Raw genomic sequence first — 21,110 nt, forward strand, 5'->3', positions numbered from 1 at the left:
AGACATAAAGAAGGTCTGAGGAGCCGGTAAATCAGCCAGGCTTAGAAACAAGCTCCTCTCCCTGTCCCCAGCTGCTTTTTCTGATTAAACCACCAGGCTGGCACAGGCGACGAAGGAAAAGGGCAATGAGACAATCTGGCAGACAGGCAAAAAAAAAAAAAATCCAGACCAAACTAGAAAAGCACATATTGGCTGCCAGTTCTAACAGTCCTCTCTCTCTCAAGTTAGGAACTTGACAGAAACGGATTGACAGTGTTCACTTTTTTCCTCCCTCTCTCCAAGTCACATATGTTCACACAGAGGGTACATTTGAGACCCTATTAGCACATTTTCCCACAGAAAGCCTCCCTCCTCCCGTATCTAACGAAAAAAGTGAGCTCTTCTGGTCTTTATCAGAGGAATTCAGGCGAAAGATTGACTGAGATTGTAACTGACCAGCCAGTTCAACCAATAACATCTTGATGAAGTGACAAAGTTGCGTTTCTCGCTTCATCAAACTGACAGTTAACACGTTTCCCTCTGATTTGCCCTTTCATATCTAACATACTTATGGAGATCAGTGCTGCCTTAGGGGATATCTGTAATTATAAACCCCAGCCTGTCAAATACAGTTACAAACCTCACACGATCTAAATTTTTTTCTTTTCTTTTTAGTCCAACTTCACAAAGGAGCAGTGGTTAACAGCACCTAAGTCTCTCAGAGATTCTGGTTAAATGAGAGCTTGAGATCTAGTCTAAGCATTAGTGATGTGCGATACCACTGATTTCCTTTCCGATCCGATACCAAGTAATATTCAGGGTGGTATCGACGATACTGATCCGATACCGATACTTTGTACAAATCTTGTTTTATTTATTGTATCTCAAATTATAGCGTCATAATGATTACAGGACATCAGATTACTTGTTCTTATCACTTAATAGTGCAGAGTTCATCATATAGAAATAAAAAAAGCTGAAGTTGTGGCTATTTTAACACCTTGCCTGCCTGAGGCACTAAAGGACTCTGTGAGAGACATCTGTCTCGCCCTAGCAGCACCTGTCCCTCTCATCCTCTTCAGTTCACCTCAACATACGCTCGTCATATTCTGTGATATAATTTACTCTGAGGTGTTTGACAGGGTTAGTGATGTTGCCACAACCATACACGCCAAACCTCCCGATTTTTCCGGGAGAATACCGAATTTTAGTGCCCTTCCCAAAAATCTCCCGGAGCCACCATTCTCCCGAATTTCTCCCGATTTTCCACCTGTGACGTACTACCTGGCTTTCTTTAGACCGCGAAGGCCGGGTCCTCAGGTGGAAGCAGCCTCTGAATTTGGATACCCCCGCTGTTTCCAGGCCGGCCAATAATAACGATGACATTTAATGTATTTTATCCGATAAATAAACATTGTAAAATGTATTTATCCCCACCCCCCACCCCCACCCTAACAGCCCTTTTGAATATCTCCCTAATTTTGAGGTCTCAAGGTTGGCAAGTATGGCCACAACTCCTCACTCTTAGAGCACTTTTTTGCCACATGTATCACAAACCACGTCTCAGCTGTTTGTGGAGGTAAAATACGTCCGCACATGACTCCAATTACGCTCAGCCATTGTTGTGAGTGCGCACGGCAAGAGGCTGCGAGACATTTATACAGCCGTATTTCGCACGGTAGTTCATACAGTAGTTCCTTTGAATGTAGACAATCCGAATGTTATAGTTTCTTTCCACTGTGTTCCTGTTGATGATAAACTACAAATGTATTCTAAATTACTAAAATATCGATATTTTAATGTGAGAATCGATTCTAGAACATCAATGATTGGTATCGGAGGAATCGATATTTCAGGATCGATCCGCACATCACTACTAAGCATCGCCTTTGCACCATTTATTCCTGTGCAGTCTGTGTTGGCATGTGGTTGCATTTCGTCACATTTCTGATTATGTTTCAGAAAGGTGTAGCTTGAACAGAGAAGTATAAATCCGCCTTTACACCTGCTCACACACTAAACTTGGTGCAGATTAGTATCACTTGCCTAAATGCTAATTTGTGCTCTGTTCTGTGTAATGTCTTGAGCTTCATCCACAATCCCAGTAGGTGAATTTTTATCATGCTCAGCTGTTTGTGTTGCAATAACATTTCAGGAGTCTGTGAGATCCAACTATATACAGGTGTTGAAGCTGTATCTGGCAGGTGAGGATTTTTCTATTTGTGCTAGCAAGGCAGTGATCAGCTAACCTCTGCTGCTGTTCTATTACTGCTTTATGTATATTCAGCCAGCTGTACTCTACAGTATATAAATAGATGTTATGTGAGCTATCGTGATTACTTTCCGGTATGAAGCTATTATAAAATTAAGGAATACAGCAAGTAATACTTTATATTAATATTTTTTTATTTTCTTCTCCTGCCCTATTTTCTTTGGTCATCAAATTACTTACTACTTTATCTTTATTTACTTATGCGTGCATTAATGCAAAACGGTAATAAGAAAGGAAAACGGATGTGTGTAGAGTGCCCAGGCAGGACCGTGGGGTTATATTACTGGCTGATTTGTTTAGCATGTGTCTCCATGGCATCAGCTTCCTATCAAATTTAATTCTTTATTGAAAGTGCCTTAACGTTCTCCCAGATTGTCCCTGCCCACTTCAGCCCCATTAGCTGATAATTTAGCACTCCATTCTCTTCATGCATGGTCACTTAAAAAAAAAGCCTATTGCTTAAAATTAGGTGCCCAAATGATAGTTTAAAACAGTATGTCATATATGAATAAATTTTTAAATACAGACAATGGAAAAATGCGCAAGTGTATTTTTAACGAAAAGGTGCAGGGAAAAAAGTTTGCACATATAATTTGCATACATGGAGATACTGATTATGTGGTACCTACACCAGCTCAGTGGGTAGTCTGCTAAGGCAGCGGTCCCCAACCTTTTTTGCGCCACAGACCGGTTTATGCCCAACAATATTTTCACGGACCGGCCTTTAAGGTGTCGCGGATAAATACAACAAAATAAAAATAGTACCGGTACTGAAAAAAAGAAGATTTATTCATATTTATTTATTCATTATTTCACACGTGAAAAGACCAAGGAAAACCGAGTAAACGATAAAAACGATAACAAAATAACGCTGAAAACCGATAAAAACCCTGAAAACTATACATTTCACACCTGAGCCTCAACTCTTGCGGCCCAGTACCAAATGACTCACGGACCGGTACCGGTCCGAGGCCCGGGGGTTGGGGACCGCTGTGCTAAGGTACTGATTTTTGCTGAATGACCATTAGCTGCTCTTAATCCAGTTTGTTGATCACTATAATGACTTGTAAAACCTAGTTTGCACAATAAAATCATTATAATTTATGATGGCATGACTTTTATTTCAATAATGGGCAGTAAGCTAATGTAGCTTTGTTAACCTAGCTACATGTGCTTTTTATTTATTTATGTATTAAAAATTAAAAGTCCACAGTTGTGTTAGTGGCTCGGCGAGGGTGTCCTTGGTTACAGTACCAACAGCATCGTGAAAACAACATAATCTTTGAGTTATATTCACTGTTTGACATTTTAGCTTCACAATTATAGATAATACAGTGGAACCCCGACTTACGAAATTAATTCGTTCCCGAGGGTCTTTCGTAAGTCGAACATTTTCGTAAGTCGAAGCACCCATCACGTGTTTTGAGTGAGGCGATGCTGAACGATAGGCTCTAGGCTAATTGCTAACTAGAACAACAATACGTTGTTCAAGTGGAACAGCGAAGCGCAAGTACGGAAGCCAAGGGGTTGTCACATGATTCGGAAGGCATTGTGGGCATTGTAGGCTCAGCCAATCAGAGCCAGCGGATTTCGTTACTCGGGCATTTTGCCGTAACACGGGCAAAAATATTGCTGTTCAGTGCCTTCGTAACTTGAATTTTTCATGAAATGGGGAGTCCGTAAGTCGGGGTTCCACTGTACTAGCTAATTGCTACAGCTATGGAAGCTAGGTGTTTGCCCAATCCATAGAAAGCTAACCTAAGCCATAACTAAAGATCTACCGAGCTTCTGTTGCGCAAGATTTAAGACATCAATAGTGCTGAAACTGCAGAAGTATCAGTAGTGGTTTAGGGTTTGTTTGCAGAAGATCAAATGATTCTTTTTGTTACTTCAAATATATTAAAAGGCCTACAGAGAACTAAAACTGGCCATGAGTATGCATAATGGCCGTGGACATGGTCCCATACGTGCCATTATTATTTTACAGCAGCTTGATTTAAATTCATGTGTCAGGTGCTCTCCCTGAGCTCTCTTGGTGTTATATGAATAACCTCCTTGCTTTCACTCACACACACACACACACACACACACACACTCAAAAACTGTCAGAGAAACCTGTGTGATGAAAAATGTATTTATCAAGAATGCATCACTCGGGAAAAAAAGAAGCTGGATGGATGGCTGTGTGGATCACATCAGTAACATGCATCCTGCAGGAGATTTTCTTTTTTTATGGATCTCCCTTCCCATCTCTGTTGTTTAGCTATAAATGCAGAACAATGTGGTACAGCAGTTGGTCAAATTAGATATCCTCTTTATGCATTAGCTGATGGATCATTTCGAATGAATTAGCCTTATAATCTTGCACGTAAAGGTCACTGTGTACTGGTGGGAAATGTGTGTGTGCATCCTGTGAGTGGTGAACAAACTATCTTAAAAGACAGGAAGATCTTCCAACTGGGCTGGAGAGTAGAGTAAAAACAGAGAAGAGGAGGGCAGAGGGAGATCTGACATTGATGGTGATGAGGTGGAGGAAGGGCCATGGAGGGGGATCAAGGCAGATGACAGGAGAGGAAGTGTAAGATTTATGAAGGAAGACAGAGAAAGAGGACAAGAAATATTGAGCTGTGGATGAAAAGACCCGTGTTCTTTTATTCTCTCTGTTTCTTTGCTGCTTGTTGCAACAATCATGTTGAGAAGGTTTTTTGTTCTTCGCTCCAAAAAAAAAAAGCCACTTAATATAATTGGCCAACTGTTAATAGACATCTTACCCAAGTAGTCTTTGCGTGGTAAAACTCACTTCCTCACTTCCCACTACCCAGGTGCTGTTAATAATATGTATGTATGGTAGTTTTCTGAGGTTCTCATCTTAGAAACAACCTTCTCTAATGCTGTGACATCCTAATAATATAAGATATCAGAGATGCATCTTTGCCAACATGCAGTTTAAATCACTACAATTTTATTTACCTCATGGAACAGCCACATATGTATTGAGAAAACCAGCATTGTGGTATTAAATTTAGCTACTATATGAATGCATATAATCTCAGTGTGCTTTGTCATGTTGCCAAGTACTCATTTTGTTGTTGCAACATGCCAGTTGGCCCTCGCAGATGGTCCCACAGATAAATGTCATGTTGGAAATGTCACAAAAAACTGTTTTACGTGGTCACTCTGCTGGCGGGCCGGCGAGGAGCTGGCAGAGCTTGCACTGATCTGCGTGTGTTTTGTGTGCATGCAATCCAAGAAGCTAGACCAAAAAAATAAATAAATAAAAAATACTGGGTTGTTTTTGCCTGTGTGTGTGTGTGTGTGTGTGTGTTTTCAAGCATTCATAAGCAACTTAATCATGCCAACATCTTCTGTCTCCCACCGAGACACAGCCAGATCTTTTTAATGACAAATATTCTAATTTAGCTTCTAATCAAATGCATACAGAAACGCATCACACTCGCATGCCCCTCACAGCAGGATGTCATGTGTGAAGCAGTCTTATTAAGTAGCTGGATTGGTGTTTACTACACATGACAACAAATACAACCAGTGGAACAGTGCAACGGGATCACTATTTGCAGTTATTTGTGTGCTAGTTTTGATACGTGACATGGGTCAAGTAATTAAAAATAAACTATGTTCAATTAGCTAAAATATTTCCAGTGGCTAACACTATATAAATTTGTTAACTAATTTATTATCACTAACACTGTACCTTGGAATAATGTTAATAGGCTACTTGCAACCATCCTAACACTTCAGTCTGTAACCTGTCTACAAAATATAATGTTAAAAGTTTAAATAAATCATCTGCCCAATAATGTCTTTGTTGTTGTTACATTTTTTGTTTGTTTTTGCACTTAATTGGTATTAAATTGAGTATTAAGAGTCATGTAATTTTTCTGGTATTGGTACTAACTACTCAACCTGTGGTATCCTGGTATCATGACATTCCTAGAACAAGTATAAATTTCAGAAAAATCTGCATTTTTAAGATTAAATATGTAAATTAGCAATAAACAATGTGTCAAATTTGCAAGAAACAGCTCTTTCCACTTATAATACTACTCCCCCCCCCATAAATCTGTACTTTCTGTCTTATAAATTTGCCATTTTGGGTGGAAGTTTTCAGCTTTTTTAATGTTTCAGAGACATTACACCTCTGATTGTTTTTTCCAATAGAGCTATTCTGTTACCTGTGCTTGCAAAAATAAACACAAAGATAATGGCACAGCAACATTCAGAACATCCCAAACTATTCTTTTTCAGAGACTTTGGTAATTTTGCTACTTGTTGCGTAGATAGCATGCCAGCTACTGAAGTGAGCTAAGTCCTTGCATCCCATCTAGCCACGTACATGCTAGCTTAGTCACAAAAGCTTCTCAAACTCTTGTCTATTATATTTATAAGATTTACAGGTGTCATTTGTTCTAAAAATGTTCCATCCATCCATCTTCATCCGCTTTATCCGGGGCCAGGTCGCCAGCTTAGGCCAGCCTAAGCAGAGAAGCCCAGACCTCCCTCTCCCCAGCCACCTCCTCCAGCTTATCTGGGGGAATAAGCTGGAGGAGCCGAGAGATATAATCTCTCCAGCATGTCCTGGGTCTGCCCCGGGGCCTCCTCCCGGTGGTACATGCCCGGAACACCAACCCCAGGAGGCATCCTTGTCAGATGCCTGAACCACCTCAGCTGGCTCCTTTCGATGTGGAGGAGCAGCAGCTCTACTCTGAGCCCCTCCCGGATGGCCGAACTTCTCACCCTAGAACCCTAAAAATGTTCTATACTTAATTTAACAGACAGTGTAGACGAACTGTCTGTAAAAAATAAAAATAAAAAGTTGTTATAAAAGTCTTTTAGCTCATCCCGTTCGCTAACATTGGTGCAGTTGTCTGCTGCCTCTTAGCTCTCCTCCGGATATTCATCCCTCTATATATTTTAACTTCAGAGGAGAATGGTATAAAAAGGAGGATGCAGGACCACTAATAAGCTACAAAGTCTTTCTCCATTCAGCAATTAACATCTCTCCAGTCACCCAAAGGTCAGTACTGTCAAAACACTGTTGAACAGCACAAAGCAGCAATTTCAAACACGTGATGAGCTAAAACTTGTGTTACTGTGAACTGTTTTTCGCTACTGTTGGCTACTTATCACTTCCATTTCTGCAGAGCTTTTGCCTTCTTTTTACAGCCAACCAAATTAACTAAACATTAACTTCCCTATGTGGTAAATGGACCCCTATATTTACCATATTAATTTAATGTCATTAATTTATTGATTGATTTAGGAGTTTTGTATTTTCTACTACTTGAGGAGTGGGGAAAGAGGAGAGTGCAAAGTGTGTTTAATTCTGTGATAGTGGCAGACATCTGCAGATGTTACACTTGGTGCTTTGTGAATGCAGATTTGTGTGAACGTGTATGTGTGTTTACAGAGTTGCCAATCAGAACATGAAGTGTGAGGTTTACCTATTTGGGCTGAGCCTTTTTTGTTGTTCCGGAGCGTAAATGTAATGCAGTTCTGCGTTCATATGCATTCATTTGAAAAATAGGCCAGTTCCCAAGAGAGTCTCTGTCTCCCTGTTTCCGTCTATCGCTCTTTCATGCACTCCCTCCCGATATATGTCTCTCTTTCTCTCTCCCCATATCTTTTCTTATCTGTCCAATTGTTCTTGTTTTCACACCCACGTCCCTCATTTTCTATTTTCTCCATCCATTCAGTCTTTTTCTCACCTTTCAGTCTTTTTCTCACTTCTTTCTCTCTCTCTCTCTTTATACATGCCTCCTGTTGTTTCTCTGCTCTGACACCTTGTCTGTTACACTCTTACTCAGTGAATCGGTCACTCAGTCACGTGCAAACACTTGCTCGTACATGCGCACCCACACACTCACTGCATTCCCACTCACACACACTTAACACTTGTTTGCTCGCTTCATCTCATAATTTCACTGCTGCCTTACAGCTGATCCTTCAGCTGCCTCTAAATCCATACTATTAGGTTACATAATTAGATCAGTACTCTGTCAATAAGTAGCACTCTGTTAGAGTTTCCTTGAATATTGGAGAACCCTTTCCTCTACTCTTCTTTCACACCACATGTTTACTTTTATAGCCTATAAAGACAGGTAATAAAGCAATATGTAACTACTTGTATTTGAATACAGGTAGTTGTTACTGTTGGTACAGGTATGTCTGTCTTCAAACTAAATAAAAGATAAAATGCCTTCTTACAGGGTCTGTTTGACAGTTTAATTAGACGATTAAGCGTTGTCTTGTCTGATTTGCATTCAGTTACATCAGCTGTATGAACATAAAATTTTTAGGGTTGCCAGTTTTGATGGAAGGGAGGACATTTTTGCTTGTATATTCGGATATGCATCATACATAAGCTATAATTATGCTTAGATTAAAATTAACCAAGTGATGAATAACAAAGTAACAAAAAACTTGTTACTTGTTGCCCAGCGTTAAGGTTTTTATTTTTCTACACAGACAGTGTGAAAGATGGATGGAAGGAAGGATGTGGCTGTAAAACACTCCCTCATTGGCAAACGTCTTGTGACAACAGATAATCCTTCATTTTAAAACATGGCATAACCAAACCCATTAGGAAAGTGTTTACCCATAAACCTCTGGGCGACCAGAAGGCTTTTTGGAACCGCAGCTATCGCCACCTGGTGGTCTTCAGATAGAATGCAGGTTTGTAGGCGCTTTTTTGTTTTGTTTTTTCCTTTTGTTGTTGTTTATTGTGCGGGGTTTTCTTGCATGCATGCAAGTCTGCATAGGTTGTTTGCCCATAATCCTATATTCTACCAAATATGTACAAAACCTTTTAGTTAGCAAGACACATCCATGAATCACCCATGAAACGCTGAAATGCATCTTTAATTATCCAAACACTGAAGACAACCCTGCTGACACATAATGTTTTACTTTAGATAAGTTATAAAAAAAAGTGTCACTAACCAGGTTTTGTGTTAGTAAGTAAACATGCTTATTTCTGCTGTTTAGCATTTCAACATTGAGGCGGGGGCGCATTAGAGCTAGATAACCTCAAGGTACACAGTAAGGAGCTGCAGTTTGTGTTTTCACGATGTCACCAAGGATGACTGCTTTTCTGTGCAGCTTGCTTATTTGATAAAACACTGTTTGTTTTTACTATAATATAATATTTTTTTAAAGACAAAATGGCTTATGCCAGGGATGGGCCACAAAAGGAACTGTGGCTTATTGTTTATTGTTGTGGCCCTCCACAGTCCCAGTTTCTTATGGTGGCCATTTGAGAAAATCAACTGTCCATCCCTTGCCCATGCTCTCAACGTCAGGAGCAAACTGCACAATTAATTAAACTCTATAATTCTCTGGAACATACGCATGTCTTCAAAACTTTTGGGATATTTTGTAGAAATGTATAACTGACTTGTACGTAATAGGCTTAAACACTAAAAGCTACCAGCACGGCACTTTAAGAAGACCTGACGTGTCCTTCCAAAGAGTCAGCAGCCTCCAAGAGAATCCTGTAAGGTGACAGTAAATGTCAAGCATGAGTAAGAGGTGTCCTGTCATCACCACCCATGTCAAATGTGCGAGGATCAGTAGGGAGCCATCGAATTCAAGAGTGAGACTTTTTTTGTCTGTTGTTTTAAAAAAAAGAAACACTTGTATTCATTTTAAAAAGGAGTGTTAATCCATGTTTCCATTTTCAGACAGGTCAGGGCCAGATCACACCTTCTGCTATGTGCTTTACGCCAACACTTCACACCACAGCAGGGTCAGACTGGGCCTGAAAATACTGTTTTGTTTTGCTCTTTTACCCAGACCAACCAGCCACAACCACACCACAGATATCCCACCATGCCCACCTCATCAACACATACAAACACACCACCTCTGAGCACACTTACAGACATAATGCATGGATACGCTAGGCCATGGTAACACTACATACATCTATTTTAGGAGCGAGGGAAATGTTTGAAACCAGCAGCTGTAATCCATTATTTACAGTATTTGGACACAGGGAATCGATCATAAAATCATTCCCATTTTTTAGTTGCACGAAAAAAAGACTAATAATGTTTAATGAAGCTAAAAAAAAAAGAAACCACTGCACTGCAGCTCTCGTGTTGCAAAAACACTGAGGGCCTGGAAACAGAAAATTCTCTTAGCAGATCTTACTACCGTATTTCCCGGACTACAAAGCACACCTGAATATTAGCCGCACAAGCTAAAATCAGGGGAAAATCCTGTTTTGTACATACATTAGCCGCACCTGACTAAAAGCCGCAGGTGTTTCAATGTTGACTTATCATATGTAAGAGAATATGCACAAAGGGAATTGTCAGGAAAGAGATGGCTGTTTGGAGACACAACCCTTTTATTAATATTTTGAAAAACAAGTTATGGGTACATATTTGCATAACTTTTTAGGTATATGTACAAGTAGCGGTAATCACAAGTACGAAACATGTACTGTGCTTCATAAATGAGTAACAAATGTAGTACATTTGTTAGGGCAACCATGGCTCAGGGGTTGGGAAGTGTATCTGTAACCGGAAGGTCGCCGGTTCGTTCCCCGGGCTCTCTGTCCTGGTCGTTGTGTCCTTGGGCAAGACACTTTACCCTACCGCCTACTGGTCTTGGCCAGAGGGGCCGATGGCGCGATATGGCAGCCTCGCTTCTGTCAGTCTGCCCCAGGGCAGCTGTGGCTACAACCGTAGCTTGCCTCCACCAGTGTGTGAATGTGAGAGTGAATGAATAGTGGCATTGTAAAGCGCTTTGTGTGCCTTGAAAAGCGCTATATAAATCCAATCCATTATTATTACATAACAATAACCTACAGCACACCAGAAAAATACATTCGGACTACCTTTTAGGCTCAGGTGCAGTGAGTGGTATGTTGGTCACATGTCCATCCGCCAGGCAATGTAGTGCCGTACGAAGTAGCGCGAAAAACACGGCAGTGACACGGCTTTAACAAGAAGAAAAGTCAGTCATTCACCACCATCTTTCTCTTCTTCCTGCGCACTAAAACCATCAAAGTCCTCTTCTCCAGTGTTGGAAACGAACAGGCTCAGGATGGCTACGTCCTCCACTCTCCGCTTCTCTCCTTCGTTGTCACTTTCAAAACCAAACAAATCCTCGTTGTCAGTGTCGGAGTCGAACACCCTCTGAAGGGCCGTGGCGGTGTCTCCATCATGCAGCAGTCCAGCCCTTCGAAATCCGTTGGTGATCATGGATGTTTTCACACTTTTCCACACTGTCAGAATCCACCGGTGGAGTTGAGCAGTGGCGGTCCTAGCCTGTTTGGCGCCCTGGGCAAACACCCCCTCTGGCGCCCCCCCCCTCACACACACACACACACGAAGAGAGAGACAGAGTATGCATTGTATGCAAACGTTGTGTGCAAACGGCTACTAAACAGACATCATAATTCGTCATACAATGAGAACAGGACAAATCAACAATTGACACTTACTAATTAATATTATATTATTGTATATATTGTTTGGAGTTTAGTCTGTTACTGTTACTATTTTTACCATTTCTTCTTGGAGGAACTGTAACCCACATAATTTCCTTAGGGATTAAGAAAGTATTCTGATTCTTAATGTTTTAGGATACATGACCTGCCATTATCCAATGACACATCTGCTTACCTGTATCTTTTGCTCGTTTCTCCTTGTAGAAGTCATAATTAAATGTATTGAATTTTAAGGATCACTGGGTTTTCATTTGTTTGGTTGCTATGGTGATGTGTAATGGGAGTCACGTGGGTGCTAGCGGCGACATTAAGAGGGCGTTGTCAGTCTGTCTTTCACTGGTTTGATTTTGACAGAGCAGGGCTGGGTAGCCGTAGTTTTTGTTGACCGCAGCACAACGAGTTTCCCCTTGTTGCATTAGAGCCTGTGATGTTTTAAGTGTTTGAATCGCGAGCCGATCACATTGCTCTGTAAACTTTCCAAGCACTTTAATAAACAAGCAAGTAATTCCACCTCTCGCATTATTGCGTAAAGTTGACAGGCAAATAGGCAGGCTCAGTCCCCGGCCTCTAGCGACTGTGGAAGTCGCTACGCTCCTCCTCTTCTTTTCTCTTTTTTTAGAGTTTAAAAACGAGTTGTGTGTGAGACTTTAGATCAACAAAATATAAAATATACATTTTCAATTGTTATTGATCCCTTTACCCCTAGTCCTAAAGTGTATATTTATTTTCTTACTCTTCTTATATATATTGTTTGTTTACTTGCACTGCTGTAACTGGAGCCTCGTCGTCTCGTCTCTCTATATACTGGACTGTATGTAGCGGAGATGACAATAAAGTTTACTTTGACTTCAGCAGCGAGCAGGCGCACCGAGGGCTCTCGCGCTCACTTTTCCCGTATAGAATTTTGAAAAAGCATCGGTGCAAATTATAAGTCTGTATCATGATGTCTGGTGTTTTTGTGTTTGTTGGTTTGTTTGTAATTTGTTTTATTTTGCGAGTTGGTCATTTTTGCTGCTCCAGCCAGCCAGAGCATCCCTCGCCGCCCCGCCCTCTCCTCCCTGTGCCGCAAGCAGCAGGCGCACCTCGCAAACGGAGGGCGCCCTTACTCCCAGCAAATGGGTGATAGAAAACCAATGCCATTCCCAATATGCGCTGGCATGATGTCGGGGCAGCATGAGAACGAGCCGTGATGCTGCCCCCACCATGATGCCGCCCCGGGCAACCGCCCGTGTCGCCCGTATCTAAAACCGCTGCTGGAGTTGAGCATAACTTGCTTTTCGCAAGTTTATCGCCGCTCGTCATCCACGCCTCCTGCTGAACGCGTAGCGCTACTTTGAAGTTGTTTTTCGCGCTACTTGTACGGCACTATGTTGCCTGGCGGATGGACATGTGACCAACATACCACTCTTGAACCCCGATACTGTGTGTCTGATCACATGCCCTTCCGCCAGGCAACGTAGTGCCGTACAACAGCGGAACAAACAAAACAAATTGTCTTACGATATCACAAAAATCATGGACAATCCATAGAAAAGCCGCACCTGACTAAAAGCCGCAGGGTTCAAAGCTTGTGCAAAAAGTAGCGGCTTATAGCCCGACAATTACGGTAATTAAAAGTTTCCTACTGTAGCTTTTTCCAGCACCACTTTTTGTGCTTTGCTTCTAAACTGTGTCTTTAATTGAGAGACTTTTATGGCACAGAATGGCTGCATAGTTTCGAAAGTTTGCAGATGATGTAACAATTACAGGACAGTAAAAGACAGGGACCTGACTCTCCTGTGACTACGCTACAGCCTGTTTCCACTAGCTCAGCTCTTACAGGTGCTTTGAAGTTTTTCTCTCAAAGACTGCTTTGATTGTTAACAGAAATGAAAGCACAGAGATTTTATGAAACAGTCCTCTGAAATTACCTCAGACTGCTGTTTCATTCAAACCCTACATGGAGTATTTCCTGTCGCTCTGTGATGTGTGCTAATAGCCGACAACTAGTGGGTGTTTTAGACCGAGAGGTGTCACTTTGTATGAGAAGTGACACCTGAAACCCTTCAGGTTTGTAGCGCTACAGAAAAGCTATGATATCATAAAGGGGGAAAATGCCAAGAAACAACACATATATAATACAAATATTTACACTTAACCATGACACTACAAATTGATTTCATTATCAAATAAACAGACTGGCTTAATTTGGAACCACGCTGTTCATACACATAAGGTAATACCCAGAAATTAACCAAAGAACATTACATCCCAACAACCTGCACTACAGTGCTCTGAATGTGACACCATGTCATCCAGTGAGGAATGTCCATGGGAATACTGAGCTGCTTCACTTCTTTGTGCATTGATCTCTTATACCAGAGTATCAGTCTGTCTCCTGCTCGAGCGCTGTCATAAGCAGCCTGCTATTTGCAGGTGAGAAAATATACAGAAGGAAAAAGAAAACGTTCTTTGTTTTCCTTTTCTTTCCGGTTATAAATGTATTGCTGTGGAAAGACATTCATTTCAAAATTAGATACTTCAGTAGCTACCATCCATTCAAATGTTTTTGTTTACTCTTATTAGGGTTGTGGAGGGACTGGAGCCTATCCCAGTTATCATAGGTTGAGAGGTTGGGTACATCCTGGTCAGGTCACCAGTCTGGCGCAGGGCTAACACAGAGAGACACACAACCATTCACACCTATGGGCAATTTAGAATTACTGATGAACCTAACCCCAATAACTGCATGTCTTGAGCCACACCTCTTTTCTTTTTTTCTTTTTTTAAAGATTGCTGGAAAAATGGGAAATATAAGAATGTATTGAAATACCTACAAGTAGGGCTGCCACGATTAGTCGACTAGTCACGATTACATCGACTATCAAAATCGTCAATGACTAATTTAATAGTCGACGCATCGTTTGAAGCTTTGTAAGATCACAAAAGACGCAGGAATAAGTAGTAGGATTTAAGAGTGTAATAACGGACTGAAACCGAAGATGGCAGCACTGCATGTACAAGGATGTCAGCTGCCGTTAAACCCCGAAGAAGAAGAAGAAGCTGTGTCCCAGAATTCATAGCGCAGCCCAGCTCAGTTTCCAACAATGGCGGCAGCTAGTTAGTTTTAATATTACTCTTATTATTCTTTCTGGGTCACAAAATAAAAGTTTAACACATTTTCAGGTGAGAATGTAGCTGTGTAAACCTCAAATATCTGCTCAGCTTATCAAGACACCACATATTTTCAAAAGCGCTCCGACGTTTTCGGAGACGTCTGTTACCCACTAGCTCGATAGCTAGCCGGGGGCTAGGCTAACTAGAGCCGTGAAACACCGGACTCCCTGCAAATCGTTTTCAAACCCACCGGCCGTCTTTCGCTACTCAGGTTAAACATGATATATAAGTCACTTAGATAACTTAAAAATGTTATTGTTTGGCTTTTTTTAGTCTTTTATTTGTTCCTGAGTAAATCGGTTTGGCTGAGATTAAAGTTATAGTTTTTACACAGCTGAATAAATGTCAAGCAGACAGCTGATTATCAGAAGTGTGAGATGCTCGAGAAAATACTCCGGTGTCCTGTTATATTTTAGATAGCAAGGAGTTTATTAAACTTCACCGAAACAATCTGCAAATTTCATTAAAATTTAATAAACTATCATTTTGTCTTTATTTTTAGTTAGCACATACCTTAAACACTTTATATAAGAGCAGATGCTCCTGGTGCAATAAGCTGTACGTTTTACGTCCAATGGATCTGATTAGTCGACTAATCGCAAAAATAATCGGTGACTAGTCGACTATCAAAATAATCATTTGTGGCAGCCCTACCTACAAGTAATGTTGATGTCCGGGCGCTGGGGAGCCCGTCCATGATTGTTAGTGTTCCAGTGTTTGTTTTTCTCAGGGTATGCTTTTACAGCAATGACAGGATCATTGTCACGCTGAAAAAGTATGCAGTCAGTTGCTTTCCAGATGGTATTGCATTGTGGATCAAAACCTGATGGTACTATTCTGTCTTTATAATTTATAAATCAGTTTTGACAAGAGCTCAAACACCACTGGCTGAAATGCCGCTGAAAAACATGACAGAGCCTCCGCTATGTGTTAAAGATGGCTGTAATGTAGACACTCACATAAATAAATAAAAGTAAAAACATGATTTTGAAATTTTTTTAGTCTTCTAATGCCCTCTGTATCATATTTGATATATGAGTCTCTGAGACCTCTATCTCATCAACATGATCAGCCATAATTTGAAAAATGTTATGGACAAAACTCTTTTTTTGTCTAAAATTAACATTGTAGTTAACAAAAAGTTGCCAAAAAAGCCCAATGTATCAAATGCGATACAAAAAATATATAATACATATATAATAGAAATATATCATACACAACATGATATATAGCAAAAAAAAGTGGATTTTGTTATAAGAGTTAATAAACATCTCAGTTTCAAAAAATCTAAATTTTCTGGGTATTTTTTGATGGGTTGGGTCTTACATGGTTAAAGTTGATTTATCAACTTATAGATGAGTAGTTCTTTATATATTATGTTCCCCACTTATTTCTTTTTTTTTTCATTGAGATTTCATCATGACACCTTAGAATGACACCGTAGCACTTGATGATGGATAACAATGTCTTTTAGAAATCCGACGGCCATGTTTGCCTCTCGAGCGTCTCTTTGGGGCTTTTAAAAGCCTGAAATGCCAGTTCAGAGATGCTTTTAACATTTAACACAGGCCGTGCTTCTTGGCACTGTGGTCAAAAAATGATAATTTTGTTTCTGGAGGCTTTTGTTCACAGTACTTTTTAAGTCAGAACACAATGTGTGCGCGCGTGTGTGCGTGTGTCTGTGCTGTAATCAGGAAGATGCAGGGCTGGAGATGGAGCACAGCGGGCTGTACTGCTGAGAACAGAAATAGTGCTTTTACTCCTGCTGCTGCTCCAAAACCGACTCATTTCTCGCGCGTGTGTGAGTGTGTGTCCATTAAGCACGTGCATTTTTACCGGCACATATCTCAGTCTGCAGAAGCCTAATAATTCCATCAAAAACATTTATCACCTCATGCACCTTATAAGACTGTAGGTCATGCTTTTAAACCCGAGTTTCACACCATCTCATTTCCTTTCCTGTTCTCGTTCTGTCTGAGTGGATACCATGGCAGAAAAAGTAAAGTGTTATTATGCAAATCCCTCAAATGAATGTCTTTGTTTTGGGAGAGAGAGAGAGAGAACAAGAGCGAGATAACGATGCTTTTGAAGAGATGAAAAGCAGAATGCTAATTCTGAGCTGCCTTTAGAGACACAGGCAGGCAGACAATGCTGTAGATTTATTTGAGCTTTTTCTTAATGAGTCTTACCTTCTTTGTATTTGTGTTGCATTCTCTCAAGGTTGCTGAGTCCCTATCTATTGAATGTGCTTGCACGCGTTGTGTTTATTTCGGGTAATGATGTGTTTTCTGCCAATGAGCGCATTTATACTTTACTTTAAACTGCCTGGAGGTGTTTACTTTAAAGAGTCCCTGCAGGTGTGTGCATTTTGTTTCATCGTTTTCTGCATGCATGTCCTTTTGTTTTTTCCACTCATCTTTCTTAGTTACAAAGTAGCAAAGTTGAAACGGGAAATGGACTCTGTGCAGGTGTCTGCATTGTTGACCGCAGCCTGCTTAGAGCCTTGTTGATGATGATTGCTGTTAATCTGCACACGTGGAGCAACATGGTGCCAGAGTTGCAAGTGCATAATTATATTATATGCGAGATGAAGAGAGAGCCTATTTATAACTGATCGCTAGTGGAGCGACTGGTGCTCAAGTAGAGAGACTGGGGTTGGTGGATGAGTGAATTGCTCTTACGAAGAGAGGCTGTGATTGGCTTGTTGACTTAAAGATTGATTGCAGTTTTGTATATGTTTCTGTTTGATATTTATACTTTAATATAGCCATAATATTGTGCTGAGACTGCTTAACATTTCTCCAAATACAATTATACAGTACTTGAAATACTTTGTAGGGTTTTTGTCTTACAATACGCCTTGAAGCGACTGTAGTGATTTGATACTTTATAAATAAAATTAAAATGTATTGAACTGAAGTGTAATATGTGTAATAACAGTGTAATAACAGTTACTCTTGAAAAATGAATATGCCGTTCTTGTGTTTTGTTGACTCTGCACACTAACATTATCCAGAATGTTTCCAACTGTATTCAAACCAAGAGAATGTAAGGCGGTTTGAAATGTGTATTTTCATAAAGTGGTTTAACTTTTAAATTCTGGCACAAATTCAGAAATTCCTCCACAAATAGTTGCTTTAGGAGAATGATTTAACTGCAAACTTGTTTATATGCAGAAATATAGCCAGAATACAACCAGTTGGCAGTCAGGTAAGTCAAGTCTGTTGCAAAGAAACATGTCACAGACAAGTTGGACTCATAGGCACAGACTAACTAAGACTGACTGCAATGTGTTGCCAATCTGTCTGTGTTTATAGACAAGAAGGATACTCTTGACCTATTTTTATGCTTCGTTTTTCTTATTATTATTCTCTAACTTTGCTTTTTCTTTTTTCTCTCATGTCACATAGGTACTACAGTGCCACCATCCTGCAGATGTCAGGAGTGCGCGATGACAGGTTGGCAATCTGGCTGGCTGGACTCACCACCCTCACCAACTTCCTGTTTACTCTGCTGGGAGTGTGGCTGGTGGAGAGAGTGGGGCGTAGGAAGCTCACCCTAGGCAGCATCATAGGTAAGGCTAAAGGAGGAGGAGACTTGAGCTGTCCAAATCAACAAAAAATATTAAAAGTTGTTTTTGTGCGCTCTGTGCGTTATTTAATTATTATTTTTTTGACAGGCACGTGTTTCAGTTTGAGTCTGTTGGCCATCGGTTTCTTAATGTCTGCACAGCACAGTCCCCCTGTCACCTACCACCCATTAGACCCCGCCATGGCCAACTCTACCTGCTCCAAGTACCAGTGAGTACTTTATCTACAGGCCTGTGGCGTTTCAGATGTATCTTAGAGTATGTGGTATTATTACATCAACAGAATCTATCAGTGTTAAGTTCTCTTAGCCTGCTCCAACAACAGGTTGTCTTTTCTTTTCTGCAGTTATTCTAATTGCTCCACCGTTCACCATTTTAGCTGCAGAGTGTTAAAAAAAAACACTATTTGAGCAATAAAGACCATTTACCCAGAGGATTTAATACGGTGGTATCAAAAGCAAGTCTTTTAGGGAACACGTTAAAACACTAATCTATGGTGTAATTACTCAGTAACCATTATAGTAAACTGTGGAATTGAGATTTACTTTATTATGGGATTATAATAACAACAAGGATTTTCATTCCAGTATGAAATTGACATTAAATGGACATCAAAGCAAACAGCTGTGGAAACCCATGCTGTGAAGCTCCCAGTGCACCGTTTTTGTGCTGATGTTAATGCCAGATGAGGTTATTGAGTTGTGGTGGTGACTGATATGCACTATGAGCCTCAGCATTTGGTGACTCGCTCTGTAATTATGCACAGTCTGCCACTTCATGACTGACTTAAGAACTGCTGTGGTTCCTAAATGCTTCTACTTTGCAATAATACCACTTACAGTTTATTGTGGAAGAACGAAGAGGGAAAAATGTTCAAATCTGACTTGTTTCAACGGTGGCAAACTATTACAGCACCATGCACAGATTCGATGCGCTTTTTGTTAGTAAAGGCAGACTGCATGACTAGGTTGATTTTGCACCTGTGGCAATGGGACTGAAAGCACCTTAATATCACATTGATGCTTGATGTCAATAAGAAGTCCTTCAAACTGAAGCATGCAAAAGGACCTGGATCACAGAGGCGCCAAGGCTCAATTATTCCTTCTTCTTATCTACCCATGCATGAATCCATTCGTCTATTTCAGGTCATGGGAGAAGTGTAGGCAGAGATACCCAGATCTTTCTCTCCCTGGCCAACTCCTCAATCCCCGATGGAAGAGATGGCTGGGGAGACGCATTCCCTCCTCTCTTGTCTCTCCTCTTGGTCAGACATGTCCAAAACACATCACCTAACAGGTGTCCAAGGAGAAAGCCATCCTATTCAGAGGCACTGAGAGCCTGTGTTTTGCCAGCACTTATGAATTGGAACATGTTGACATTCCAAACCGTAAGTGCTCAGCTTCCATTACCATATTAATACAGAAAGACCCATGCATCGGAGCACACCAGTCTTCAAATGTGCCCTTCATTTTGATCTCAACTGAACGTAAATCACCTGGTGTTTTTTTCCCAACTGGATATTGCATTTTTATGGCTTGCAACCAAGTTCTGGGGTATAACCACTAGAGTAGCTTTCTCCAGGACCAAAAGACATACTGAGACACACATGGTGGAAAGAAATCCAGCTACACTATCAAACCTAGTAATGAGGGTTGTTATTTCCCTTCAGGATGTGAGGAGTAGGTATGACTTTAGACCTCCGAGTCCCTCTGAATTACTCCGTCTGATCATCTAGCACATATGAAGGAAAATACCGATTTCTGTGTTTGTATTAAGGTGTCACACTCTGCAGAAGGTTGGAGGAAAACACAAAGCGGTACATTTGGTATTGTAGCATAGCTTAAAATGGTAAACAAGAACTGGAAATGGGGGTGCTGGCATGAGAAAGCTACTGTTGACCTTGGAGCACTTCTGTTCTTAGTAAAGGCACTTAGTATTTTGCAGTTTTAGAGCAGAGGACACTAAGTGGTGGAAAGAGAATAAAACCCTCCTAAAAGAATTGTTGTGGTGAAGTTACACATACGTTAAAACAGATCTAGATTTCTCTGAGTACTCAGAGGTCAAAATTAGTGCCAGCATAGGTGTTAGAAATTGTGGTCAATTATTTTACCTAATAAATGTAATTAAATGATTTTAACAGTTCATCATCTAACATCTGTCACTCCCATTTCACTCGACTGTCCCCAGCAGCAGCAGAAGGCAGGCGGTGAGCCAGAGTTTGTTTCCGAATGAAACAGTCATCAGATGCCTCCGTGTTGCAATTTACTCTCACTTACGCAGACACGAGATGAAGCTCATGTGTAACGGCAGTCTTTCATCACAACGACAGGCAATGCCTAATGCACTCGCTGTCCTGCGACCGCGTGCTATAACCCACATAAACGCAGGGATAATTTGAAGAGATGAGTGCTTTTACCACACTGGAAAAGCTTTACTGAATTCACTTTGCTTCACATGAACCCACACGCATCCCTTCACTGACCACAGCAGCATCAACAGAGCACCAGAACCACCAGTAGCCTCTTAAGTGCTTTGGTGCTCAGATGTCCCATTTAAAGATGTTTTCTTAACGTGCTATTTTGGGGTTTGACTAAGGAGAGCTAAAGCCCTTTACGCACTGGACACATAACATTTGT

At 40.8% G+C, this 21,110-nt stretch overlaps 1 protein-coding gene across 1 annotated transcript in view; it reads left to right on the forward strand.

Moving 5' to 3' along the window:
• Positions 1 to 21,110, forward strand: part of slc2a13a (solute carrier family 2 member 13a) — a 99,960-nt gene that overhangs the window by 69,485 nt on the left and 9,365 nt on the right. The window contains exons 5-6 of the mRNA XM_087831145.1: positions 18,296 to 18,459; positions 18,565 to 18,685. Coding sequence (XP_087687271.1) covers positions 18,296 to 18,459; positions 18,565 to 18,685 — 285 coding nt within the window. The remainder of the gene's footprint in view (positions 1 to 18,295; positions 18,460 to 18,564; positions 18,686 to 21,110) is intronic.

The sequence above is a fragment of the Neolamprologus brichardi genome, chromosome 17 (genome assembly GCF_056152115.1).
Source record: "Neolamprologus brichardi isolate AB-2024 chromosome 17, ASM5615211v1, whole genome shotgun sequence".
NCBI classification, from domain to species: domain Eukaryota; kingdom Metazoa; phylum Chordata; class Actinopteri; order Cichliformes; family Cichlidae; genus Neolamprologus; species Neolamprologus brichardi.